This window comes from Hippocampus zosterae, chromosome 14 (genome assembly GCF_025434085.1).
Source record: "Hippocampus zosterae strain Florida chromosome 14, ASM2543408v3, whole genome shotgun sequence".
In the NCBI taxonomy this organism is placed as follows: Eukaryota; Metazoa; Chordata; class Actinopteri; order Syngnathiformes; family Syngnathidae; genus Hippocampus; species Hippocampus zosterae.
In genome coordinates, this window is record NC_067464.1 from 15,946,838 (window position 1) to 15,970,197 (window position 23,360).

Consider the following 23,360-nt stretch of genomic DNA (forward strand, 5'->3'; position numbering starts at 1 on the left):
ACACCAGTTTTTGATCCTTTTTTTTTTTTTTTAATAAACCTGGAGTACACAGCTGCTGATCTTATGTTCATTGTTAATGTTAGTCTTCAAACATTTACCCTTGAAACATTATACTTTTGAGTTTCAGAATTCTTGATTATGAATATCAATCAAAATAGAAAAATGGGTTCCCATGATGAACGTTTACGGAACCCAATAATAGGTACCATGGTTTCCCATTGGGTAATCCGACGGAACCGAAAAACGGTTACCATGAATTTCCGAAACCCTCAGGCCTGCTCCTGAATTATTTAAATTTTTGCAACATTTGTTTATAATTGTATGTGTATGTTATTGTTTGTGTTATTATCATATGCAATTGAATAAGTAGACCGTTTTAGAATTCGAAATTTGGGACTCTCAATGCATAATGGGACCCATACCTTTCTGATCAGCGTGTCCCTGGGACTCACTGCCGGTAAACTGTAAAATTATCACTGACTTGGTACCTTTATTACTCAGAACAGCAGCACAGCACATCCATGCTCCAGGTAGAGTTGGTTTCTGAGAGTTTTACCCTTGCCTATTGATACATAAACGTAAAATGAGTAACAGAAAATATTGTCAGTGTCCTATAAATTATGTGAAATTAAACTTACCAGGACTGGAGAGGACAGCGTAGAAGATGGAACGCTCACTCGTGTTTGAAATTGTCTCAAAATGTCCATCCAGAATAGCTGCAACTTAAAAAAAGATGATGAAAAGGTCAGACTTCACTATTAGATTATACACGTATGTGATGTAAGCATTCAGTTGCAGTTTATCTTCAAAAATTGTCTTTGTACCATTTATTTAGCTTTTTTTAAAATTCAAAATGCAAAACATAATTAGGGTACAATCTTTCTCTGCATCTAAGCACAATGCTTATGTTCAAACTGAATATTACAGTGGGTGACAAAAACAAATATACTTTCTGTAAATAAATTCTCCGTTCAACACCTCAGGTAAACGTGATGTGGTCATAAGAACGACAGGTAATGAACGAAATGAGAATAGTCCAAGTGTGTTCGTGAGTATTTCATATTTACCTTCGTCTTCGCTCCATTGGCCAGCACATAGGTCGCACCATTTGTTTACTCGACGCTCATTTCCAGTGAACTTTGCAGTTTTATCTGACTTGTATTTGCCGTCTGAACAGTCTTGAGCTAGCGTTCAGCTCGGCAGTGCCGGTAAACGTGATCGTTCATTCTTGCAGATTCAAAGTTGAGCTGGATGTCTTCATTCCCCAAAAATGCAGAGAAAAGCCTGCATTTCTTCACGTGTCCACCTTTGCATTTGCTTTCCATCCATTCTCAAATATTGCGATAAGTGAAGCCAGCACAGCTCGTAAAGTGTATTGTATAGCTAGCAATTGGTTTATGGAGGCTGTCAATGAGAAAACGGCACACCCCCTAGTTCAACCAATCAATCAACGCACTTCAGCCCAGCCCCACTAAGCGTTGTGAGTAGATACACAAAGACCCTAGTGGCAAGGAGGTACTTAGGTAGACCCTGGCGGAACATTTGAGACCAGGAGCCTTTTTTTATGTGTGAACAAGTGGATTACACATACTACTAGGGTACACAGAGAAGTTCCGGATTTGGTTCCTGCAGTTTGAAAGTCCCTGTTGTGTCTTTAAGTTTTCAATAGTGTCGATGATGAAGAAGAAAAAATATGCATATTGTTGATATGATAGACTCACCTCTGTGGACGGCCCACATGATACAAAATGCTGAACCGCCAATCTCATCAAAGGGTTTTTTCCGTGTTAGGACTTCCCACAGGATAATGCCCCAACTGAACACATCACACTTTTCACTGTAGTTACTACCTGAGGAATACACACAAAAATTCAAATAATCAAATAAAAAAATAGTACGTCATGAGATGGATTAGAATGATAAAGATAGATAGATTATATTAATGGATATAGATTACATCATATTAATTTAAAAAATATAAATTATATTAATAGAGATAGATTTTCTTTTTACCCATCTGAAAGGAATGGTCTTTTTCAGATACAAGAGCCAAAATTTGCCTTGCATTAAAACAGCTGCACCATCATACACATGCAATTCACTGGACAACACAAGCAAAATACACAAACATTAGCATTTAACCAAGAAAGGTCCACTCCCATTAAGGCCTCAACGATTTAGTGTGATTTTTAGAAATCTCTATGTTTAGTTGTCCTGCAATCTATTATTCTGCCTTCAGGAAGTTCAATCCCTTTGTCATAATCATCTTCCCTCGCTTAGATATCAATTGCCCACACTTATCTGACTGACATTCCACTGGCATTTGCTATATATCCTTGAGAGGTCAATTAGGGAGTCGATGTTACGTTTATTCTTGGCATCTAACTTGATGTCATCCATGTAGACACCGTGGATGTTCATTGTTCCACTTCTGAACTGGTCCCCAAAACCCCTTTTGGTTCTGATCTGACCGAGTGGGTTCAGGCCAATGCAGAAGAGCAGCGAGGACAAAGCATCTGCTTGAAATATGTCACATTTGATATTCACTCGTGCAACTGGCTTTGAGCTGGCCTCCAAAGTTGTATTCCACAGTCTCACTGGCTTCTTGATGAAGGTTTTTAGAATTTTGTTCGTTATACATTTCCAAACACTTCCATATCCATGTGCACATCATTGAGTCATAGTCTTTCTGGTAGTTAATCCTAGCAGCGCACAGAATGGAGCTTCTGCTTTTAGTCTTGTGCGACTGCCCTGTTCAGCTAGAGAAACTATAGTTGAAAACCTAAATGTGACTTGAAGCACTCTTATTTTCCTTCTACAACTTTTTATTATACCTATACTTAATGAAATTAATTCATTATTAATTTCATACCCACATGATGACACGTCTTTTTTATACGATGGAGCTGCTATCTTTTCTTAGCTGTGTGTGTTTAATGCACAGCATGTTTGCATGCATATTTGCACTGAGGATTGAGAGGAAGAAATTTCATCTATGCTGCATGCCATACATAAAGCATAATTGACAATAACGATGACCTTGACCTTGTTTCGTGCTTTTGGAATAAAATAAAATTTCACTGCATTTGGTAATTTGGTTTAATTCTAATTGGAATACAAGACTCTCAACAAGATAATCACTATTCACATCTTTACATAATCTGGAAAAGACATTGACAATAGCTGCTTTTACTTTGGGTAAATAACATTTTCCCCTCTGTTACAGACCAACATCGTGACCGAATTACAATTTGTGCATTTTTGCAAAGTCCTATTTTTGATTTAATAAAAGGGATATAAATTAGTTTTTTTTAAATTTGGTTACTCAATGAATTGAAAAAAAATAACGTATGAATCGATTAAGAAAAATCAGTAGTTGTCGCTCTAAAATTTACCATTTTACACCGAATCCACATGATCTGTGTCGGCTGATCACACCCATGGATGATTGAGCCCGATCAGTATAGAACATCCCTAAGTAGAAGTGTACTGAACCTAAATAGTTACCAGAGACCTCACACGACCCAAAGATGCCAGACTTCAGGGGTCAAGTAGGTCCAAGCACATCATGATTCCAGAGTGTGTGTGCAGCTTCAATTGGCTATTTGGAAAACTGCAATCAATTGCTTCTTTAATCGCCCTTATTATACTTACATTAATACTTACATGTATTAAGTGATAAATGGTCCATCTGCTTACCTTCAAACACCTCTGGTGCCATCCAAGCTGCACTGCCTTTATTGTTGGTCATGTAAGTTTGGATGTCACAAGCTGTTCCAAAGTCGCAAATCTTCAGGACAGTACCATGAGACACCAGGAGTAAACTGAAACAATTCAGTGGAGAAGAATCACAAACTTGAGGACTCGAAAAGCTGTGCTTAATGGGAAGTCAAGTTCAAAATTTTCTTTGCAATAATATGTTCCTTACCCTTTAATTGGCTTTTATAAGGAGTGAGATACTCAAATAATAGCTGAATTAGTCTGTTCAGTATCCCTTTTGCAGTCAAAGAGAGAGGGAGAGAGAGAGAGAGAGAGAGAGAGAGATAGGGAAAAAAAGAAAACTGTTGTCCACATCTTTGTTGTTTTGCCCAAATTGGCAAGCAAGAAGGAAGGGCAGTGGACACTTAAAATTGTGACTTTTTTTACTTAACCCCAGATGTGGGCAATTTGCAAAATTTTGCCTGTCCATCATTCGTCAGCGGCCTGCGAAGCCGTCTGTCATAGCTGGTCATCGTATTTTCAAGCCGAACTGAACTGTCAAGGTCAGTCGGTCAGTCCGTCTGTTTTCACCATGCTTCCGTCACTGGTTCGTCCAGGAGAAAACTTCAAAGACCCACTCAAGGCAGTCAAAATATCTACAGCGTGTTTGTAGATGCTGTCGTTCTGTTGGCTTCATCACGATACAATTTTCAATTTTCAGTGGAGTGGTTTGCATCCAACTGTGAAGCTGTTTGGAAACTACCGTATTTTCCGCACTCAACGGCGCACTGGATTATGAGGCACACCTTCAATGAATGGCTATTTTGTAATTTTTTTTTCATACATTGGACGCATCTCATTATAAGTTGCAATCTACAATGCATCCAGTAGATGCTACGCTCCTTCCATTCAACTCGAGAGACGTCCGTTCAACTCGAGAGTTCATGACCGCCTCTGAAAAACGTAAATTAACTATTACTGCACTTAAATTCTACAGTATATGCCCTCCAACAGAAGTTATTTTGTGATTTCCTCGCGTGATTTTCTTCGTAGTTTCATTGAAGTAATCATTAATTTACGTTATTCGGAGGCGGCCATGAACACATCTTGAGTGGAACGGAAGAAGAGAAGGCTCGGAGACGTACAGTACCTGTATTTGTTGAGACTGTGAAAATCATTAATAAAGTCTGCATTTTAAAAAATAAAACCACAGCTCATCTTTTTTCAACAAGTACAGGTGCGGCTTTGTCTGTCTCCGTGCCTTCTCTTCTTCCGTTCAACTCGAGAGGCGTTCATGACCGCCTCCGAAAAACGCATTGGCATTTCCTTGATCCTAGCTCCAACAGAACGATCAGATGTCAGTAGTAGTTATTTATTCCGTTGTTGTATATTCACAAATGATGAAATCACAATATAAATTCTATAGTCGCGAGGGGGCGGGGGGCTATAGAATTATTTTTTGATATCCTCACTCGCTTTTCAGTTTTGATGTATTATTTTCAATTGTCGTCGTTTCATTGAAGTAATCGTTAGTTTACGTTTGTCGGAGGCGGTCTGAACGCCTCTCGAGTTAAACTGAAGAAGAGAAGGCACGGATACAAAGACGTACCTGCATTTGTTGAGACCATTTTAAAAAAACAACACCACAGCTGTCCTTTTTTCGGAGCCGCACCAAAAACGTATTTAACAAAACAGCGACACAATTCACTGAACCAACAGCAAGTTATAACATTATAAGCATGTCTCCAGCAAGGAGCCATCTTGGGGTCGGCATATTACTGTAATGACCATACACAAGACGCACCAGATTTTAAGGTGCTTGGTGAGCTTTTAAGAAAATGAAAACTTTTTGGTGCGCACTATTGTGCGGAAAATACGGTAATTATAACTGCCAAAAAAACAAAGCCTTGGTCCTCATTCGGAAACTGACGGACAGCTCTCTCCAGGTCAAGAAACAAATCCTAATCAGAGTGGTGGAGCTTAAGTATTTTGGCATCTTTGTTCACACGTGAAGGAAAATTGGGGACAGAGGTAAATGTGGATTGGTGCAGCGTTTGTAGCGATACAGTTTGTACTGCTCTGTCATGTTGAAGGAGCTGAGCCAAAAGGCAAAGGTCTTGATTGACTGTTTATTCTATGTTCCCAACCTCACCTGTGGTCATAGTCTGTGGGTCATGGCCAAAAGAAAATTATTGTGAATCCAATTGGCCAAAATGTGTTTCCCCCGCAGTGTGTCTGGGAGAGAGGTTGAGAAAGGAACTCGATTTTGGCATTTGGTTAGGATGCCAGCTGGACGCTTCCTTGGTGAGGTGTTCAGTGCACATTCTACTGGTAGGAGGCCCCGCCTGGAAAGGAAATGCCTCGGGAGACCCCTGACAGAACTGGATAAGTGGCTCTGGAAAGGAACGCAATGCTTTCCTGCTTGGATTTTCTCCATTGCGACCCAAATGTTTGCTGGGCAAGTAGCCTTCCGATTCCATATCTGGAAGAAAATGAATGGATGGATGGAGCTGTCTGTTCATCCTCCAGTATTAGATGCCCATGGATAATGATTATTCCAGTGTTTTGTTTTGTTTTTGCTTTTGTGTATTAAAAAAACAATTCTGCTCTAAGTTGGTCAAGATTACTTTTTCAAATTTAGGAACAGTTTGGTTAATCAATGTCTAGTTATGTTCAGAGAAAAACAATGCTGGTGAAAGAGAAAGAAGAAAAAAATCGTGCAAAATCTTCAATAATCTTACTTTGGTGGTTTGAGATCTCTGTGAATTAATGCCTTTGGTTTCATGGCATGCAGATAAGCAACCCCCTGGGCACACTGCAGACACCAGCTCATAGCATGGGAGGCTGTATAGGAGGCCTGCGGCTCAGCGCTGTGCAAGACTGGCAGTGACAAGAGACAGATGTGCATTTCGATAAAAGGTATTCACAGTGCTCCTGTACATTTAGAGTGGATATAAAAAAGTATAAACACGGCTGTTGAGATATCAATTCATTTTGTTTGTAAAAGAAATGAAACCAAGATAAATAATTTCAAAACGTTTTACACTATTAATATGTCCGAGAACCCCTCAAAAATCTCTCTCTCTCTTCCCCCCGCCCCCGCCCCCCCGGGGGTTGCTGCTACAGAGCCGCATGCGGCTCCTTACCGCCACCCTAGTGGCACCTTGGAACCTTTTCAAAAATGTTTGACCATGGAAAAAAATGGGGAGGGAGATATATTTTGTTTAAATATGGTTTCTGTCGGAGGACAAACATTCTTTACGTTTTCCAATGCTGTAAAAATGTTTAGAATAAATATTCAATTTCAACATTTCTGTCAACGAGGATTTTATTCATAGCCTGCGGCACACGTTTTTATTGGCAGGGCGGGATGCCAGGCAGGTGGCTGTTGTTAAAAAAAAATAATTCAAAAACGGTGTTTCATGTACAATTCGCCGAGTGTACTGGCATTAGAATGGGAATGTGAAGGGCTGAGAGAAGCATTTTTAAATGGTACACGTGAGCTACGATAGTTAACACGGGGCAAAAGTGAGTCCCATGCCTTGTTCATCTTAGCAGAAAATTTGGCTGATGCTCATTATGGTGTGCATGTGTAAGTACGTGTGTATGCGTGAATTCAGACATGTTTTCTAAAGCAGAGTTTTTCAAACACTGTGCCACGAGATATTGTCAGGTGTGCCATAGGAATAATCCAAATTGTATGCCTGCGTGGTCTATCGCCTGGCAGAGTAATCATGTAGTAGTCTTCCATACTGGTAGGTAGCAGCAGCAGCTAGCTAATTGCCTTGTGCTTCGAGACAAGCGAAGTTTCTGGTGCGAGACAATGCAATGAAAGCTATGTTTCATTTGGATTTATTTTTACCGGAGATGCAACGCCACCGACTCCGTTGTGCTTGGTATGTGGTAATAAGCTCTCCAACAGCGCTATGGTCCCGAGTAAGCTTAAACTCCATCTCCAAACAAAACACCCTTCAATTTAAAACAAAAATCTGCGTGAAGACACGGAGAAACAAGAAACGTGCATGAGCCCTGAAAGCAAGTTACCATGTCGCTGAACTTGTGGCTAAATAAAAAAAATGTCTCAATGGCAATGTAAATGAGATGTCCGGACCAACCCGCTTTGGGTTGGGTCCGAAGAAACAGCCTGACTGCTGTAAAAAAAATAAAAACAGAGAAAGACAGAGCTGTGGAGGAATAGCTTTGTGTGCCTTTCATCGATTGCTCCCAGGGTATCAGATCTGTGTTCATCCAAACCATTTATCACACCTAGTGAGAATAAATATGAAAGATAATAAAATATTTGATTGATGTTTATTTGCTTACTGTTCAAGGATTTGTAATAGAAAGTTATTCTTCAATGTTTAAAAAAAAAAGCAAGATAAGACTAATTGTTCAAATAAGCTTTTTTCCCATTTTTCGCAAATGGTGTGCAGTGGGATTTTTCAAATGAAAGAAATGTGCCTTGGCTCGAAAAAGTTTGAAAAACACTGTTATGAAGCATAAAACTGCATCAAAATATGTAACAAATACATGTTACAAGTAGATTATTCGCTTATCATTTAATTTTTAACTGTGTCCCCATGGTTTTTTTGCCCTCTTTGCTTCATGTTCTCTCTTTCAGAAGTGGGTTTTGGCTGGCATATTGTCAAGAACTGATCCGAGGACGTTTGCTTTTGTCGGCTTTTAACAATCCTTCGAAAATGTCCAAGGCAAACATCAGCATAAGGATTGATAGCCCGGCTAGTGAGCACTTTTTTTGGGTGATTAACATCTACGCACAACTATCGCAAAGCCTATTGGGCCGAATGACGAGACGCTGCGTTAACACATATCTACAGTATCTGTCGATCTATCTATCTACATAGATCGACAACGTACGATAAAAGTCATTCTTAGCCAATGAGATGCTAGATATGATGCTCTGTAATAGCCCATGGCAGAGCAGCTACAAGTATGTTGCGTTCAGAAAGCAGAGGAACTACTGTACTCGAGAGCTGAGCCTTCTGTACACACAGATTTTTTATACATCTATATCAGGGGTCCCCAAACTATGGGGGTTTGGGGCCGGATACGGCCTGCAGGCACATTTGACCCGGCCCTCTAACCCTCCTGGTGTCCTCGGGTCAAAATGACCCGTCCTTGTGTTAAAAACGCCCCCAAAAACCCTAAATGATAAATTTTTAACTTTAAATGTTATGACTTTTCCTAGATTGTCCCCAACTGCAGAAAAATTGAAATGTTTTTATTCACATTTCCATGGAAGCTGTACAAAAAAAGTACAAAGGTGGTCTTCGGGGCAAAATGACCCATGATGCAAATAGGGTTGAAATCAAGGTCACAAAATGAGTTACACACCATATAATGTTTCAGTGTTTTAGTTGTGTCTCAGAACACGTGAACAAGAGGGTAGCAGACATAAACAAGACAAGATAGGTGGCATTCTCGTAGATGGCAGAACTCTTTTTTTGTGGATTTCAAGGGGCTATAAAGAGAGAGAGTTTTTTAGTTATTATTTATTTCCTGTTTTTTCTGTGAAGAACTCAGAGAGGGTTATTAAGTTATTATTTATTTCATTAATAGTATTATTTGTTTCCTGACTTTTTTTCTGTAAAGAACCTGGAAAGGGTTATTTGGTTGAGTGTGGCTTTCTGGGAAACAATAATTTTTTTAAGCTCCCCTACGATCGTTGATGTTACAAACTAACACCGGCCCCCCACTGGAGAAGGGAAATGTTATGTGGCCCTCACAGGAAAAGGTTTGGGGACCCCTGATCTAGATAGAGAGATAGATATAGAGATAGAGATAGAGATAGAAATAGCTAGAGCTAGAGACAGACAGACAGACAGACAGACAGACAGACAGACAGACAGACAGACAGACAGACAGACAGACACAGACAGACAGACAGACAGACAGACAGACAGACAGACAGAGAAACATTGATCATGTTGAAACACTTAAGTTTTTGAGTTTTCGTGAAATGTACTTAGTTTCTTGTGTGATTTTTAAAATATGGATCAGCAGCGTCCCTGCAAATATAGAATGAAGCAGCCTGAGTGTACATTTCACCAAGATCTACAAAAAAGTTGGAGGCTAAACAGCACAGGACTGACAAGCCATTTGCTAAACCTTAAAGGAAGTGCGCCATTTTGACCATTTAGAATCAGGCGCCTTTCTTGCCCTTTCATAAATGTCCCATTTTAAAGAACTTCTCCTAGAGACGTTAGCTGATTGTCTTGAAAATGTGGGTGTTTCATCTTACCATGTTCAAGATGAAAAGGAAAATGAATATTTTTTTATTTTGTCAAACACTGTTGCTGGAGCTGTTTGGCAAGAAAGATGACACTGTTTTTGAGGGTCTAAACATTCGTGAAAACATATGAAACACTCCACGGCTGTCAAGTTGTTTTTTTTAAATTAATGAAATTTATGGGGCACGGGGTTGTTTGTTTGTTTTTAAGATTAGTAGCACCCCCTAACAAGTTTGAACAAACTCCGGTTGTATGTTTCACCAGAAACAAGAGACAAGAAAAGTCAAAGAATTATGTAACAGCACAAGACCTCCAAAAACATCTCTTGGAGCCTAATGCTAAACCTAACATGATGTACGCCATTGTTAATTTTCTTTCTAATTTGGCCCTAATATAAAAAGTAAAAGCGAAACTTTTTATTTCATCCAACACCCTTACCTTGGGGACGCGCTGTTTGCCATTAAAAATGATTTTGATGGCCTTAACATTCGTGCAAACTTGACACACACATTACACCTGACAAAATAGTGAATTACTTGTGTTTATTGCGGCATTTTTTAAAAATTGCTTAGTTGCACCCCATACAAGTTTTATTTTAAAAAAAAAAACAGCCCTGGTTGAACATTCCACCAAGATTTAGCAAATAGCCATATTTTTGTTTCTCAAGGAAGAGAATGAAACCTAACAGTTACGAGTGCTCTCAAAATTATGGGAGTAACTTGATGACTCCATATAGGGTTTTTTAGTCGCACAATAAACCAGGAAATAAGTCTAAAATAAACCATCTAGTTCTTCGGTAGTGGACTCCAGTTCCACGGGAGGCATATCCTGCCCGTTTTATATCCCTGCCGACGACAACACACCAGAGCTTGCTGATGAGCTGACCATTTGAATCTGGTGTGTTGGAGTGGGGCGGGATCTAAAACAGGCAGGATATGGCTCTTGAGGAACCGGGGTTCCCTACCTCTGGTCTAGTTTGCATCCAGCAAGTAACATCACAGGAATTGCATGAAGCGGTACACAATGTCCAATATATAAAGGATATCTTATATGGCAGTGTGCACGCTATGTCATTATTTTGATACATAATAATTTTAAACCTTTCGTCAGGTACTCAGCTGACATTGATATTGGCACTTTTATTCTTTATACTGTGCATACTGATTAATCAGATGCTAGAAAATGAATTTTGACCAGTGTGTTGCTTTAAGGTGAAAACAAATTTTGAAATTTATCTTCATCTAATTTTTTACATCTAAAAAAAAAAAACGGTAGATGAAGAGGGGTGTGTTAAGTTTTTATATCCACTGTAAAAGGGGAATAAATATTAGCAAATTCATGTTACTCAAAGCAACATCCAAGTGCAATTTTTCATGGACATAAAATAACTTACGGTTATATAGAGAGCCACATTCAGCATATTCCATCACCAAACAGACCTGAGAATTGGAAAAACAAAGGCACCCTATGTTAATGTTGAGTAATTTGGAAAGATGAGAAAATACTCTGTTAATTCAAAATTGTTAAAAGTGTTAACCATGACGGGATACAGCAGCACATAAATGTTCATAAAAGTAGAATAAAAATGTGAAAGAAAATCAATGTAAATACATCTTTTTTTCAAAGTTAAGATTGTGCGTGACTGGTAGACAGTACACTAGAGAATCAACAGTGTGACGGGACAACGATTCCCTATTGTCTCGTTATGCTGGACGGCGTTGCGAAGATGCGCAGCCCATCAGCTCACGAGATAAATCCACTCATGTTGTCATTGGTCGACGTTATGTATGTACGTTATATAACCAATCATGTGCCTTGAATGAGTTCCTTTGCATGTACAGTATAGGCACAAAGCCTCAAAGAGTTTTGCATTTTTTTTCTGAAAACAGTACTTAAAAAATTGTACTGAAGCCGCGATAAATTAAGGCAGATATAGCGAGGGATCCGTCACGATTGCGAGGTGGTGGTGGTGAAAAAAGCAGGCAACAAGGAGGAGCAGGGTGTATTTGAAGAATTGTATTAAAACACAGAGAAAACTAAACCCAAAACAAAGTCCAAAGTATCAAACAAAAATCGTGATTGAAGATAAAACCTAAAAAAACATGACAGCAGCCAACAAACAGCAACAATGACCCGACAATGAGTGTTCGGGCGGGAGCCCTTTTATAGAACTGATTACCTAACGACCAACAGGTGTGCAGCTGCAGGGGAAGCCCTACAGTGCCACCTGTTGGTCCCAAACCGAATCATGACAGGATTAATGTATATTAATGTCGTATGGCCATAAATGTTGCTTTATCAATAAACATATATGCTTACGTTATGCATACATTTTGGTGACAATCGTTCACGTTTTGGGTTGGGATGGGGGCGGGGGTCATCAAGTGACGTGTGTTTTGCCCGTCTCTCCTCTACCTCTTTTTCTCAGGGAAAAATATGACACCTGACATGGTTCGGAGTGCAATCGGAACTATGGCAATATTTGAGGACGCCATATGGCATTTTTGTAGCACATAGACCAGGAAAGGCCAACATTAACAGGAGTGTGTTACATCATGGAACACCTCACTGCGATTGTGTAAAGCTGTCAAAATATGGCAGCATACAGGGCATGTCATTATTTGTGACACTATCAACTTAAACCTTTTTTCAGGGAATCAGATGTTATTGATTGCATTTTTATGGAATGAAGGAAAATACATTTTGAATGTTTTAAGAATTCCCTCCTGTGTTTCAATAAACTGTTTTTTTTAAACAAGGTGATAATTGTTGCATACTTACAGGATTGTCACATGAACCATATAGTTTAACAATGTTTGGGTGATTCACTCTTGAGAGCTGGCGAAGCTGCATGAAGACAAAAAGAGGCAGACAGAAAATTCAGATTTTACTCTTAAGTACTCATCTAACAGATTATGTGTTTCTTATTTCTGTTTCTGAAAAGCTGGCGGTGGGGGTTTCAGTGGATTACAGTGGCTTTCAGAGGCGGGCAGCACTGACAGAAGGACCATCTATCCGTCAATGAAAGATGTTTTAGTGACTGAATACGGGAAGCTTAAAAATAAAATCGCAAGAAGAGGGTTTTTGTTCATTGCTGGAACCATCAGTAAGTAGTAGTAGTAGTCCCGTTTCACTGATAACTGATAGGATCGCACGGCAGGCGTCTCACATGGTTGTTCGTGGGGCTGACTGTTTGCTCCAAGTAGACTTCATTGACTAAGGGCTTGTCTTATTCCTCTAAATGCACATTGCTCGCTCCTCTGCTTACATGCATTTGATGGCAACGTCTGCTGATGATCTCATGTCATCGTTGTGTGTCACAAATTCACTGTGCGCATGATAGAATTACTTTCACCACAAAATGTGCACTTGTGGGATAAAAATTAAAGTCAAAGACCAACATCGTTGTGCTTCACAACTTTGCAGATCTGCAGCCACTCTTATTAACTTTGATTGGTTGTGTTTTAGTCGAATATTTTGTGCATATGTTTTTATTTGCATATGGTCAGCCACACAGCGTCATTGCTAAAAAGTCATATTTCAATATTTTTGGAAAATAAGGGAAAAAAAATCGTCACACATTGCTATTTTTTATTGGGTCGTTTTCCTTTCGCTTACTTCTTCCCCTATCCGATTGAAAATTTTCTGATGATGTGAATACCAAAAATAGCAATACAGTATATGCTCTAAAAATTTAGTTTTTTCTTGTTTTCCAAAAATCCTGAAGAATAGCTAATGCAATTATGCTATGTGACTAATGATATAAACGCTTATGGTTGTGGGTTTGTGTTAAATCATGGATATAAATGAGAGACACAGAGAGAGAGAGAGAGAGGCATGAGGAAGTATGATGGAATTTTTTCTTTACTTTAGTACTGGGTTACAAGGTGCAAACATTGTGTTTCTGTCCTGAATGTTTGAGTCAGAGATGATTGTCAATATTGATTTTAAATATTATGGAAGATCTTTGTTTTAGTCTTCACGGTACGAAGTGTGGTTGGAGATACACTGCTTGTGCTTCAAATGCATGCAATCTCCTACAACAGTGTTGACAAACTATCAGTGAGCGATGGCGGTGCGCGGTTAAAATAACAACAATGGTTTTAGTTCGACTTGAAATGCCGACGGACTGACGATGGACATTTTCGCTGGCAAAAAACAAACGGCGGACCGAAAAAATTCACTGACGTGCCCACCTCTGGAGGCTTGTATCGCAGCTCGGATTAAAAGTTCGACGTACCTCAACAAGGAAAGCTTTTCTTTCACTGTCGCTCTCAATGGTCTTGATTGCCACATCCTTCCCTTTCCATACCGCTTTGAAGACAACGCCAAAGGTACCCCTGCCAACAGCCTGTAGGGAAAACCACAACAGCTCAGGTGCTTTTCAAGAAATTACATTGTAGAAAACTTTAAATTAGAATTGAAAGTTATATAGATTCACTACACCGAGTGAAACATTTAAAATTTTACAGTGTTCTCTCACTTATCGCGATTAATGGGGACCGGGACCCTGCTGCAATTAGAGAAAATTGTGAAGGAGGGTTGGCTTCCACCCCCTTTGGAATGTATGTGTCAGTGTATGTGGGTACCAGCATGTGTAAAACATGTAAACAGTGATTGTACTTTACATATTTGAGACATTCTTTAATTATAAAACCTTATAGAGTTATTAACATTCAGCAGCCTTGCCTTCTGAGAGTGACGTAAGGGGTGTTCACACGACAACATTTGCTCCGGTGCTGCGCCAGTGCTACCCGAGTAGAGCGGTCACACGTGCAAAGTTACACTGGTGTAGCCCCTGAAAACGGCTTACTCCGGAGCAAATTTATCCCACCTCAGGGATGTGGTTTAAAATGACGATGTAAAATGGTACGTGTGAACGCTACAATTTGCTCCGGAGCAAATGCTCGTTCGCGGGGGTTGGGGTTGGGCGTAGCCTCGCTACGCATGAGAAGAGTTGATCACATACGGCGAGAATGCGTTGCTTTCGTGCTCTGTTGTACTTCCGTCATGACATGATGGCTGGCTGGCAATAACAGTAGCATGCGGCACCTTGCCTCTTGGGTTATACCATCTCAACTAGAACAGGGGGGATAGTCCCCAAACATCATCTTTCTGGACTGTCTCAGAGTTGTTTGTGTAGTTTGTTCCTTTGTTGTGTGTTGTTCCTCTCTTGATTTTCTGTTTGGTGCATTATATGTTTGCTTTTCTGAGTGTCATTGAAGTCATTGTTGATTTACGTTTTCGGCCGGTCATTGAACGCCTCTCGAGCAGAGGCACGGAGACCGAGAAAGGAGAAGGACGTGTCTGTACAGCAGTTGCGTGAATTGCGTATGTTTTAAAAGGAACCAAACTCTTTGTTTTCAATTGTTTTGCACCGCTGCAGAAACTGCCGTGTGACCGCAAGTGGGGCTACACCAGTGCTACGCCTGAGTTAACACGCTCAGCAGCTTTGTACGTGTGACCGCGCCACAAAATTGGCTCCGGTGTAAAATGTATCGCAACAAAATATATAGGCGCAGCACCGGAGCAAATGTGTGCTATCGCCGCACAGCCGATGTGTTTATGATGAGACAATTAATCGGTATTGATGAGGAGGAGGCAAAGAGACACGTGCTGCTTTTTTCGTACAAGCCCACCCCCCGCCCCATCCCGCGCGCACATAGCAAACAAAACAGAAGAAAGCATGCCAGAGAGCGGCAGGCGAGCGAGAGTTAGCCGAGTGACCAGACACACTGATCAGAGAGTCAACAGCCTGACGTGACCAGCAGCCAATCAGCTCACGGGATAAATCTCATGCGGTCATCGGTCGCGTCGGGAACCAATCGTGTGTACGGGCATGTACAAAACCTCTAAGTCATTCTGTATTTTTTTTCTGAATACAGTACTTTGGGGGAAAAAAATACATGATGTGTTGAAGTACCGATAAATGAAGCGCGATATAGCGAGGGATCACTGTATTTCTTACTGTGGTGATACTGACTTAAAATAATTTTTATTTGCATTAAAAACCTCCAAAATTGAGGAATACCAATATATCTGTGTGGAATGGCCTGAAAGCAATCACAAACTATTGAATGCCATCCCCCGAAACAGTGAACAATAAGGGTCTGGCTGATGAACTAAACATGTTTTTCTGCCGATTTGAAAAAGACCCCATATACCCACCTCTACCAGACACTACCGTATTTTCACGGCTACAAGGCGCCATTAAAAGTCCTAAATTTTCTCCAAAATGGACAGGACGCCTTATGATGCGGAGCGTCTTGTGTATGCGCTGAGTTCCAAAACCTGACTGACAGCCAACACGCTGTTTATAGGGACAACAGGCAGAAGTGACTGAACAGGCATGCGGCAAAGAAGTCGGCCAATCAGTGAAGGGTGGGCGTGTAAGTGGACGCTAAAGGACGTCCCAAGCAGGTACCAACACCTGTATAGAGTGTGGCTATGTGCATTGTTGCAAAACAACTCCGGTTTTGGTTTCTAAGAACCCCTGAAAATAAATTCTACAAAGAGACACGCATTACGAAGCTCAGTTCAAACTTCAAGCCATCGGTTATGCTTTTGGCATGCGTGCCCATCTCACAGCAATGGTGAAAAACCAAGTAAGGCAAATGAACTCTGAGCTTGCCGTTTTTCCCGGAGGCTTGACTAAAGAACTCCAACCGCTGGACATCGGCATCAACCGGGCGTTCAAGGTAAAGTTCCCACCGGGCGTTCAAAGTAAAGTTGCGAACGGCATGGGAACAATGGATGATCAATGGCAAACACACTTTACAAAGAGTGAGAGGCAGCGCTGGGCGAGTTATGCCACAATTTGCGAATGGATCGTGGCTGCTTGGACTGTTCTGTGGAGCCACATGGCAATGAGAGCGACTCTAACAATGAGAGGTAACACGGCGTTTTTGATGGGTTACCGGTACTCGCACAATTGTTCAATTCTGATACAGAGGATGAGGACTTTGATGGATTTCTGGGTGATGATTGATCGAAAAAAAAGTGAGTACATTGTACGATGACTAAATAAAATACAACGGAACTCAGTTTTACTTCTGTTGCCTTTTTAAAAATTTGTTTTTAGCTTGTATCTGTCTTGGCATGCTACCATATGCTTCAAGCTAACGTGTTTTTAGCTTGCGCGCATGCATGCCGTATTTTTAAGCTGGCGTATGTTTTACCACTTTAAAACTGCGCCCAATGATACAGTGCGGTACATCCTCGAGCACCTCGACAGCACAGGGACCTACGCAAGGATCCTCTTTGTGGATTTCATGAATGAAATGACTTCCTGAAATTGTCGGATGGCGGAAAAAAAATCATTGGCACCACCATTGCCAGCCGGGCACACAGAGACTAACAAGCGTCCACGCTCACACTCACACTATGGGGACACTTTAGAGCAGGGGTGCTCACACTTTTTGATCAACTAACCTCCCGGGATCTACCATTACCGGCATAATAGTTGCGCACGGACACGCACGCACGCACGCACACACACACGCGCACACACACACACACACACACACACACACGTGCGCACGCCATGATGAGAAACAGCCTGAAACTGAGGCATGTGATGCACTTTTGCAGCCCGTTAACTATCGTAGCTTACAAGTACCATTTTCAAGGGCTTCCCTGGACCCTCCTAGATTCCTATTGTTTGCCCGTGCCCTCGGTGAATTGTACACGAAGCAAACTCTGAATGAAAATGACGATAAAAGATAGACCGCAACAGCTCTGATCACAAGCTGCAATTGGAGACTGCTGAGCGCTAACAACTTCCGGTGACGTAATCACGCGCCATCGTAAATTCAAGATTTGAAAATGAGACTGATAGGATGATTAGGGTGCAGCATACATTAACACAAACATGTACAAACTTAAGACACACAACTGGTTGTTTTGTTTTTTTTCTCCTCGACACTCCTCGGATCTACTCGGGACATGTCTTTGATCTACCGGTAGATCAGGATCGACCTAATGGGCACCCCTGCTTTAGAGTGTTTAATCAGCCTGCCACGCATGTTTGTGGAATGTGGGAGAAAATCCACGCAGGCCTGGGAGAACATGCAAACTCAACAGGAGTCCGGAGCTGGAATCGAACCCTGCGCCTCTGCACTGTGAGGTCGGCAAGCCAACCAGTCAACCACCTTCTTCATAACTATGATTAGTTTATATCATTGCAAAGAAAGTGTAACACTGCTCCTACAATTATAGATTTGTAATGAAATTCAGAGAAAGTAACATTTTACATAAGATAACCTTTAATCGTCTCACAATGGAGAAATTCCCACTTCACAGCAGCAAATAGGTACTTTGCATAGCTACAAGTATGAATCTTTACTATTTTCAAGACTCCATTACCCGTTTTCCGAAAACAGGTCTGTCTTCAGGCAGCCTGAACCGGTTAGCAGCCACTTGCATGGCACACAGACGAACGACCATTCACGCCCACACTCACACCGAGGAACAATTTAGAATGTTCCTTTAACTGCCACGCATGTTTTTAGAATGTGCGAGGAAACTGGAGTACCCGGAGAAAACCCACGCAGGCACAGGGAGGACATGTTAACTCCACACAAGGAGGCCGCAGCCTGACTCGAACCCTGCACCTCTGCAGTGTGAGGTCAAAGTGCTAACCACTTGCTCACCACGTTGCCGACCCCTGACATTGACAAATAAATCCCAGCACAAAGCTTTGGAGAAGTATCATTTTCTAAAAGTGTACCTTATATTATTTACATTTAACTATATTGCTTCAATAGTTACACCACTCCCTCTTTCTCTCCCCTCTACAAAAATAATTGTATCTATTCAATAAATCACCAAAACAACATCCCTTTGTTCGTCTGTTTCGTGTTTACTTTGTGTATCTGGCAACTGCATTCTTTTTGTAAAAATCTAAATCACAAGAAAAATAAATCATAACCGAACTGTGATTTATTGTTTTTGTTCCTGATTGTAAAGTGTCCTTAGGTGTCTTGAAAGGCGCTTATAAATAAAATGTATTATTATTATTATTATTATTAAATTCTAGCTGGTATATTAAGATATCAATGTATATCTTCTCAGTGAAAAACTCTTGAACCTGCTTTGAGATGATTGCATGACTTGGTAACTTTCTTGCCTAAGCAACTTCAGAGATGGACTCTGGAGCCTGCTTTGACAACTTCATAGTCTGCTTTGCTTGAATTGTCGAAACTTGATTGTGATCAATGCCACTTGGTTACACAACAAACAGTGTGGCGTAGGGAGAGATGAGAATGGCCACTCACCCCTCCCGATGCACACACTTTAGAGGATAAAAGGAGGGGAGCGATGCTCCTCAGTAGAGTCTGCTGTGGGTAGCGTACGGATGCCCAGCGAGTATCGAAGCTCACTATGCTGAGGATGTTGGCTCTCCATCCTACTGGCATACGGTAAGAGTATATCATCTTTAGCTTCATACAACTTGTTCGAACTGTGTTATCATTTCTGTGTGGGACAAATAAAGTGCCTATTGTTGGTAGCCAGAAGTGTCTTGTCGTTATTTCTGAGTGACTATCTCCGACGATCCTTTATAAAACTTGATATTCATTCAAATTGAGTATTAGAAGTGTTTCAAAACACTAGCTGACAGTGCATTAAGGTCTCTAAAAAAATAACATGATCAGTATGGTGCTCCATAGCTTTGAAGGTCGAGTCATTATTTTCATTTTCCCCTCACCTCAAAGTAGGCTACTATGTGAAAAGAACATTTGATGTCAAAAGTACCGTTTTTTTTATATTAAAAAAAAACAAAAACACACACACACACACAAAAGCCTGGAGTATTCATGACTGTGACTGAAGTGAGGCCTGGCAAATATTATTTTCATGTCAACTTGCATCGATTCAGAATTTGAAAGGCTTGCCTTTTCATTCTTATCATCCAAAGTCTGGGCATGTCATTTACACACAGGTGAAACGTGAAGACAGCTGGGGCAATTTGCACACCATAAGGCTAAAAATAAATAAAAAATGAAATGACATGAACCCCTCTGAGAGTCGTCACCTTACCGTGGTGGAGGGGTTTGTGTGTCCTACTGATCCTAGAAGCTAAGTTGTCTGGGGCTTTATGCCCCTGGCAGGGTCATCCATGGCAAACAGGTTCTAGGTGAGGGGCCAGACAAAGCACGGCTCAAAGACCCCAATGATGATTGCAATAAATGGATCTAGGTTTCCCTTGCCCGGACGCGGGTCACCAGGGCCCCCCTCTGGAGCCAGGCCTGGAGGTGGGGCTCGTTGGCAAGCGCCTGGTGGACGGGCCCACACCCATGGGGCCCGGCCGGGCACAGCCCGAAGAGGCAACGGGGGTCCCCCTTCCCATGGGCTCACCACCCATGAGAGGGGCCAAAGGGGTCGGGTGCAATGTGAGCTGGACGGCAGCCAAAGGCAGGGACCCTGGCGGTGTGTGAGGCAGAGAATTTCCGACTGGATATAGTCTGACTTGCCTCCACACACAGCCTGGGTTCTGGTACCAGTTCTCTCGAGAGGGGTTGGACTCTCTTCCACTCTGGAGTTGCTCACGGTGAGAGGCGCAGAGCAGGTGTGGGCATACTCATTGCCCCTCGGCTCAGTGCCTGTACATTGGGGTTCACACCGGTAGACGAGAGGGTTGCCTCCCTCCGCCTTCGGGTGGGTGGACGGGTCCTGACTGTTGTTTGTGCATATGCACCAAACAGCAGCTCAGCATACCCACCCTTTTTGGAGTCCTTGGAGGGTGTGCTGGAGAGTACTCCTGCTGGGGACTCCCTTGTTCTGCTGGGGGACTTCAATGCTCACGTGGGCAATGACAGTGAGACCTGGAGGGGCGTGATTGGGAGGAACGGCCCCCCCCGATCAGAACCCGAGTGGTGTTTTGTTATTGGACTTCTGTGCTCGTCACGGATTGTCCATAACGAACACCTTGTTCAAACATAAGGGTGTCCATATGTGCACTTGGCACCAGGACACCCTAGGCCGCAGTTCGATGATCGACTTTGTAGTTGTATCATCGGATTTGCGGCCGCATGTTCTGGACACTCGGGTGAAGAGAGGGGCGGAGCCGTCAACTGATCACCACCTGGTGGTGAGTAGGCTCCGATGGTGGGGGAAGATGCCGGTCCGTCCTGGCAGACCCAAACGTATAGTGAGGGTTTGTTGGGAGCGTCTGGCGGAATCCCCCGTCAGAAGGAGTTGAAACTCCCACCTCCGACAGAGCTTTTCCCATGTTCCGGGGGAGGCGGGGGACATTGAGCCCGAGTGGACCATGTTCCGTGCGTCTATTGTTGAGGCGGCCAATCTGAGTTGTGGCCGTAAGGTGGTTGGTGCCTGTCGTGGCGGCAACACCCGTACTCGCTGGTGGACACCAGCAGTAAGGGATGCCGTCAAGCTGAAGAAGGAGTCCTATCGAGCCTTTATGGCCTGTGGGACCCCAGAGGCAGCTGACGGGTATCGACTGGCCAAGCGGACCGCGGCTTCGGTGGTCGCCGAGGCAAAAACGTGGGAAGAGTTCGGTGAGGCCATGGAAGCTGACTTCCGGACGGCTTCGAGGAAATTCTGGTCCACCATCCGACGTCTCAGGAGGGGGAAGCAGTGCACCACTAACACTGTGTACAGTGGGGATGGGGCGCTGCTGACTTCGACTCGGGACGTTGTGAACCGGTGGGCAGAGTACTTCGAAGACCTCCTCAACTCCACCAACACCCCTTCCTTGGAGGAACCAGAGCCTGGGGACTCTGAGGTGGGCTCTCCGATCTCTGTGGTTGAAGTCACCGATGTGGTTAAAAAGCTCCTCGGTGGCAAGGCCCCAGGGGTGGATGAGATCCGCCCGGAGTTCCTCAAGGCTCTGGATGTTGTGGGGCTGTCCTGGTTGACACGCCTCTGCAACATCGCGTGGTCAACAGGGAGAGTGCCTCTGGATTGGCAGACCGGGGTGGTAGTCCCGCTTATTAAAAAGGGGGACCGGAGGGTGTGTTCCAACTACAGAGGGTTCACACTCCTCGGCCTCCCTGGTAAGGTCTACTCAGGGGTGGTGGAGAGGAGGGTCCGTCAGGAAGTCGAGCCTCAGATTGAGGAGGAGCAGTGTGTGGTTTTCGTCCCGGCCGTGGAACAGTGGACCAGCTCTACACCCTTAGCAGGGTCCTTGAGGGTATCTGGGAATTCGCCCAACCAGTCTACATGTGTTTTGTGGACTTGGAGAAGGCGTTTGACCGTGTCCCTCGGGGAGTTCTGTGGGGGGTGCTTCGTGGGTATGGGGTACCGAACCCCCTGATACGGGCTGTTCGCTCACTATACCACCGATGTCAGAGTTTGGTTCGCATTGCCGGCAGTAAGTCGGAATAGTTTCCAATGGCGGTAGGACTCTGCCAAGGCTGCCCTTTGTCGCCGATTCTATTCATAACCTTTATGGACAGAATTTCTAGGCGCAGCCAAAGCGTTGAGGGGGTCCGTTTTGGGGGCCTCAGTATTGCATCCCTGCTTTTTGCAGATGATGTGGTGCTGTTGGCTCCTTCAAACGGGGCTCTCCAACTCTCACTGGACCGTTTCGCAGCCGAGTGTGAAGCGGTTGGGATGAAAATCAGCACCTCCAAATCAAACGGGGCTCTCCAACTCTCACTGGACCGTTTCGCAGCCGAGTGTGAAGCGGTTGGGATGAAAATCAGCACCTCCAAATCTGAAACCATGGTCCTCAGTCGGAAAAGGATGGAGTGCCCTCTCCAGGGGGGAGAGATCTTACCCCAAGTGGAGGAGTTCAAGTATCTTGGGGTCTTGTTCACGAGTGGGGGCAGGAGGGAGCGGGAGATCGACGGGCGGATCGGTGCAGCGTCTGCTGTGATGCGGACGTTGTATCGGTCTGTGGTGGTGAAGAAGGAGCTGAGCCAAAGGGCGAAGCTCTCAATTTACCGGTCGATGTACGTCCCAACCCTCACCTATGGTCACGAGCTATGGGTCGTGACCGAAAGAACGAGATCCCGGATACAAGCGGCTGAAATGAGTTTTCTCCGCAGGGTGTCCGGGCTCTCCCTTAGAGATAAGGTGAGAAGCTCAGTCATCCGGGAGGGGCTCAGAGTCCAGCCGCTTCTCCTCCACATCGAGAGGAGCCAGATGAGGTGGCTTGGGCATCTGATTCGGATGCCTCCTGAGCGCCTCCCTGGTGAGGTGTTCCGGTCATGTCCCACCGGGAGGAGACCCAGAGGAAGACCCAGGACACGCTGGAGAGACTATGTCACCCAGCTTGCCTGGGAACGACTCGGGATCCCCCGGGGAGAGCTGGAAGAAGTAGCTAGGGAGAGGGAAGTCTGGGCTTCCCTGCTAAACCTGTTGCCCCAGCGACCCGGCCCCGGATAAGCGGTAGATGATGGATGGATGGATGGATGACATGAAATATCAAACAGCTGAGAAGCGATT

The 23,360-nt window shown here is 43.2% G+C and overlaps 2 protein-coding genes across 3 annotated transcripts in view; one reads left to right on the forward strand and one right to left on the reverse strand.

Annotated features, from left to right (window-relative positions):
* LOC127614445 (mitogen-activated protein kinase kinase kinase 7-like) overlaps positions 1-23,360 on the reverse strand; it is a 74,528-nt gene that overhangs the window by 48,824 nt on the left and 2,344 nt on the right. For both annotated transcript variants that reach the window (XM_052085765.1, XM_052085766.1), the window contains exons 2-7: positions 14,191-14,301; positions 12,732-12,797; positions 11,344-11,389; positions 6,441-6,579; positions 3,700-3,824; positions 1,722-1,850 (exon numbers count right to left, since the gene is read on the reverse strand). In XM_052085765.1, coding sequence (XP_051941725.1) covers positions 1,722-1,850; positions 3,700-3,824; positions 6,441-6,579; positions 11,344-11,389; positions 12,732-12,797; positions 14,191-14,301 — 616 coding nt within the window. The remainder of the gene's footprint in view (positions 1-1,721; positions 1,851-3,699; positions 3,825-6,440; positions 6,580-11,343; positions 11,390-12,731; positions 12,798-14,190; positions 14,302-23,360) is intronic.
* LOC127614454 (G-protein coupled receptor 135) overlaps positions 21,702-23,360 on the forward strand; it is a 131,102-nt gene continuing 129,443 nt past the window's right edge. Inside the window, exon 1 of the mRNA XM_052085780.1 lies at positions 21,702-21,711. The gene's annotated coding sequence lies outside the window, so the exon portion shown is untranslated. The remainder of the gene's footprint in view (positions 21,712-23,360) is intronic.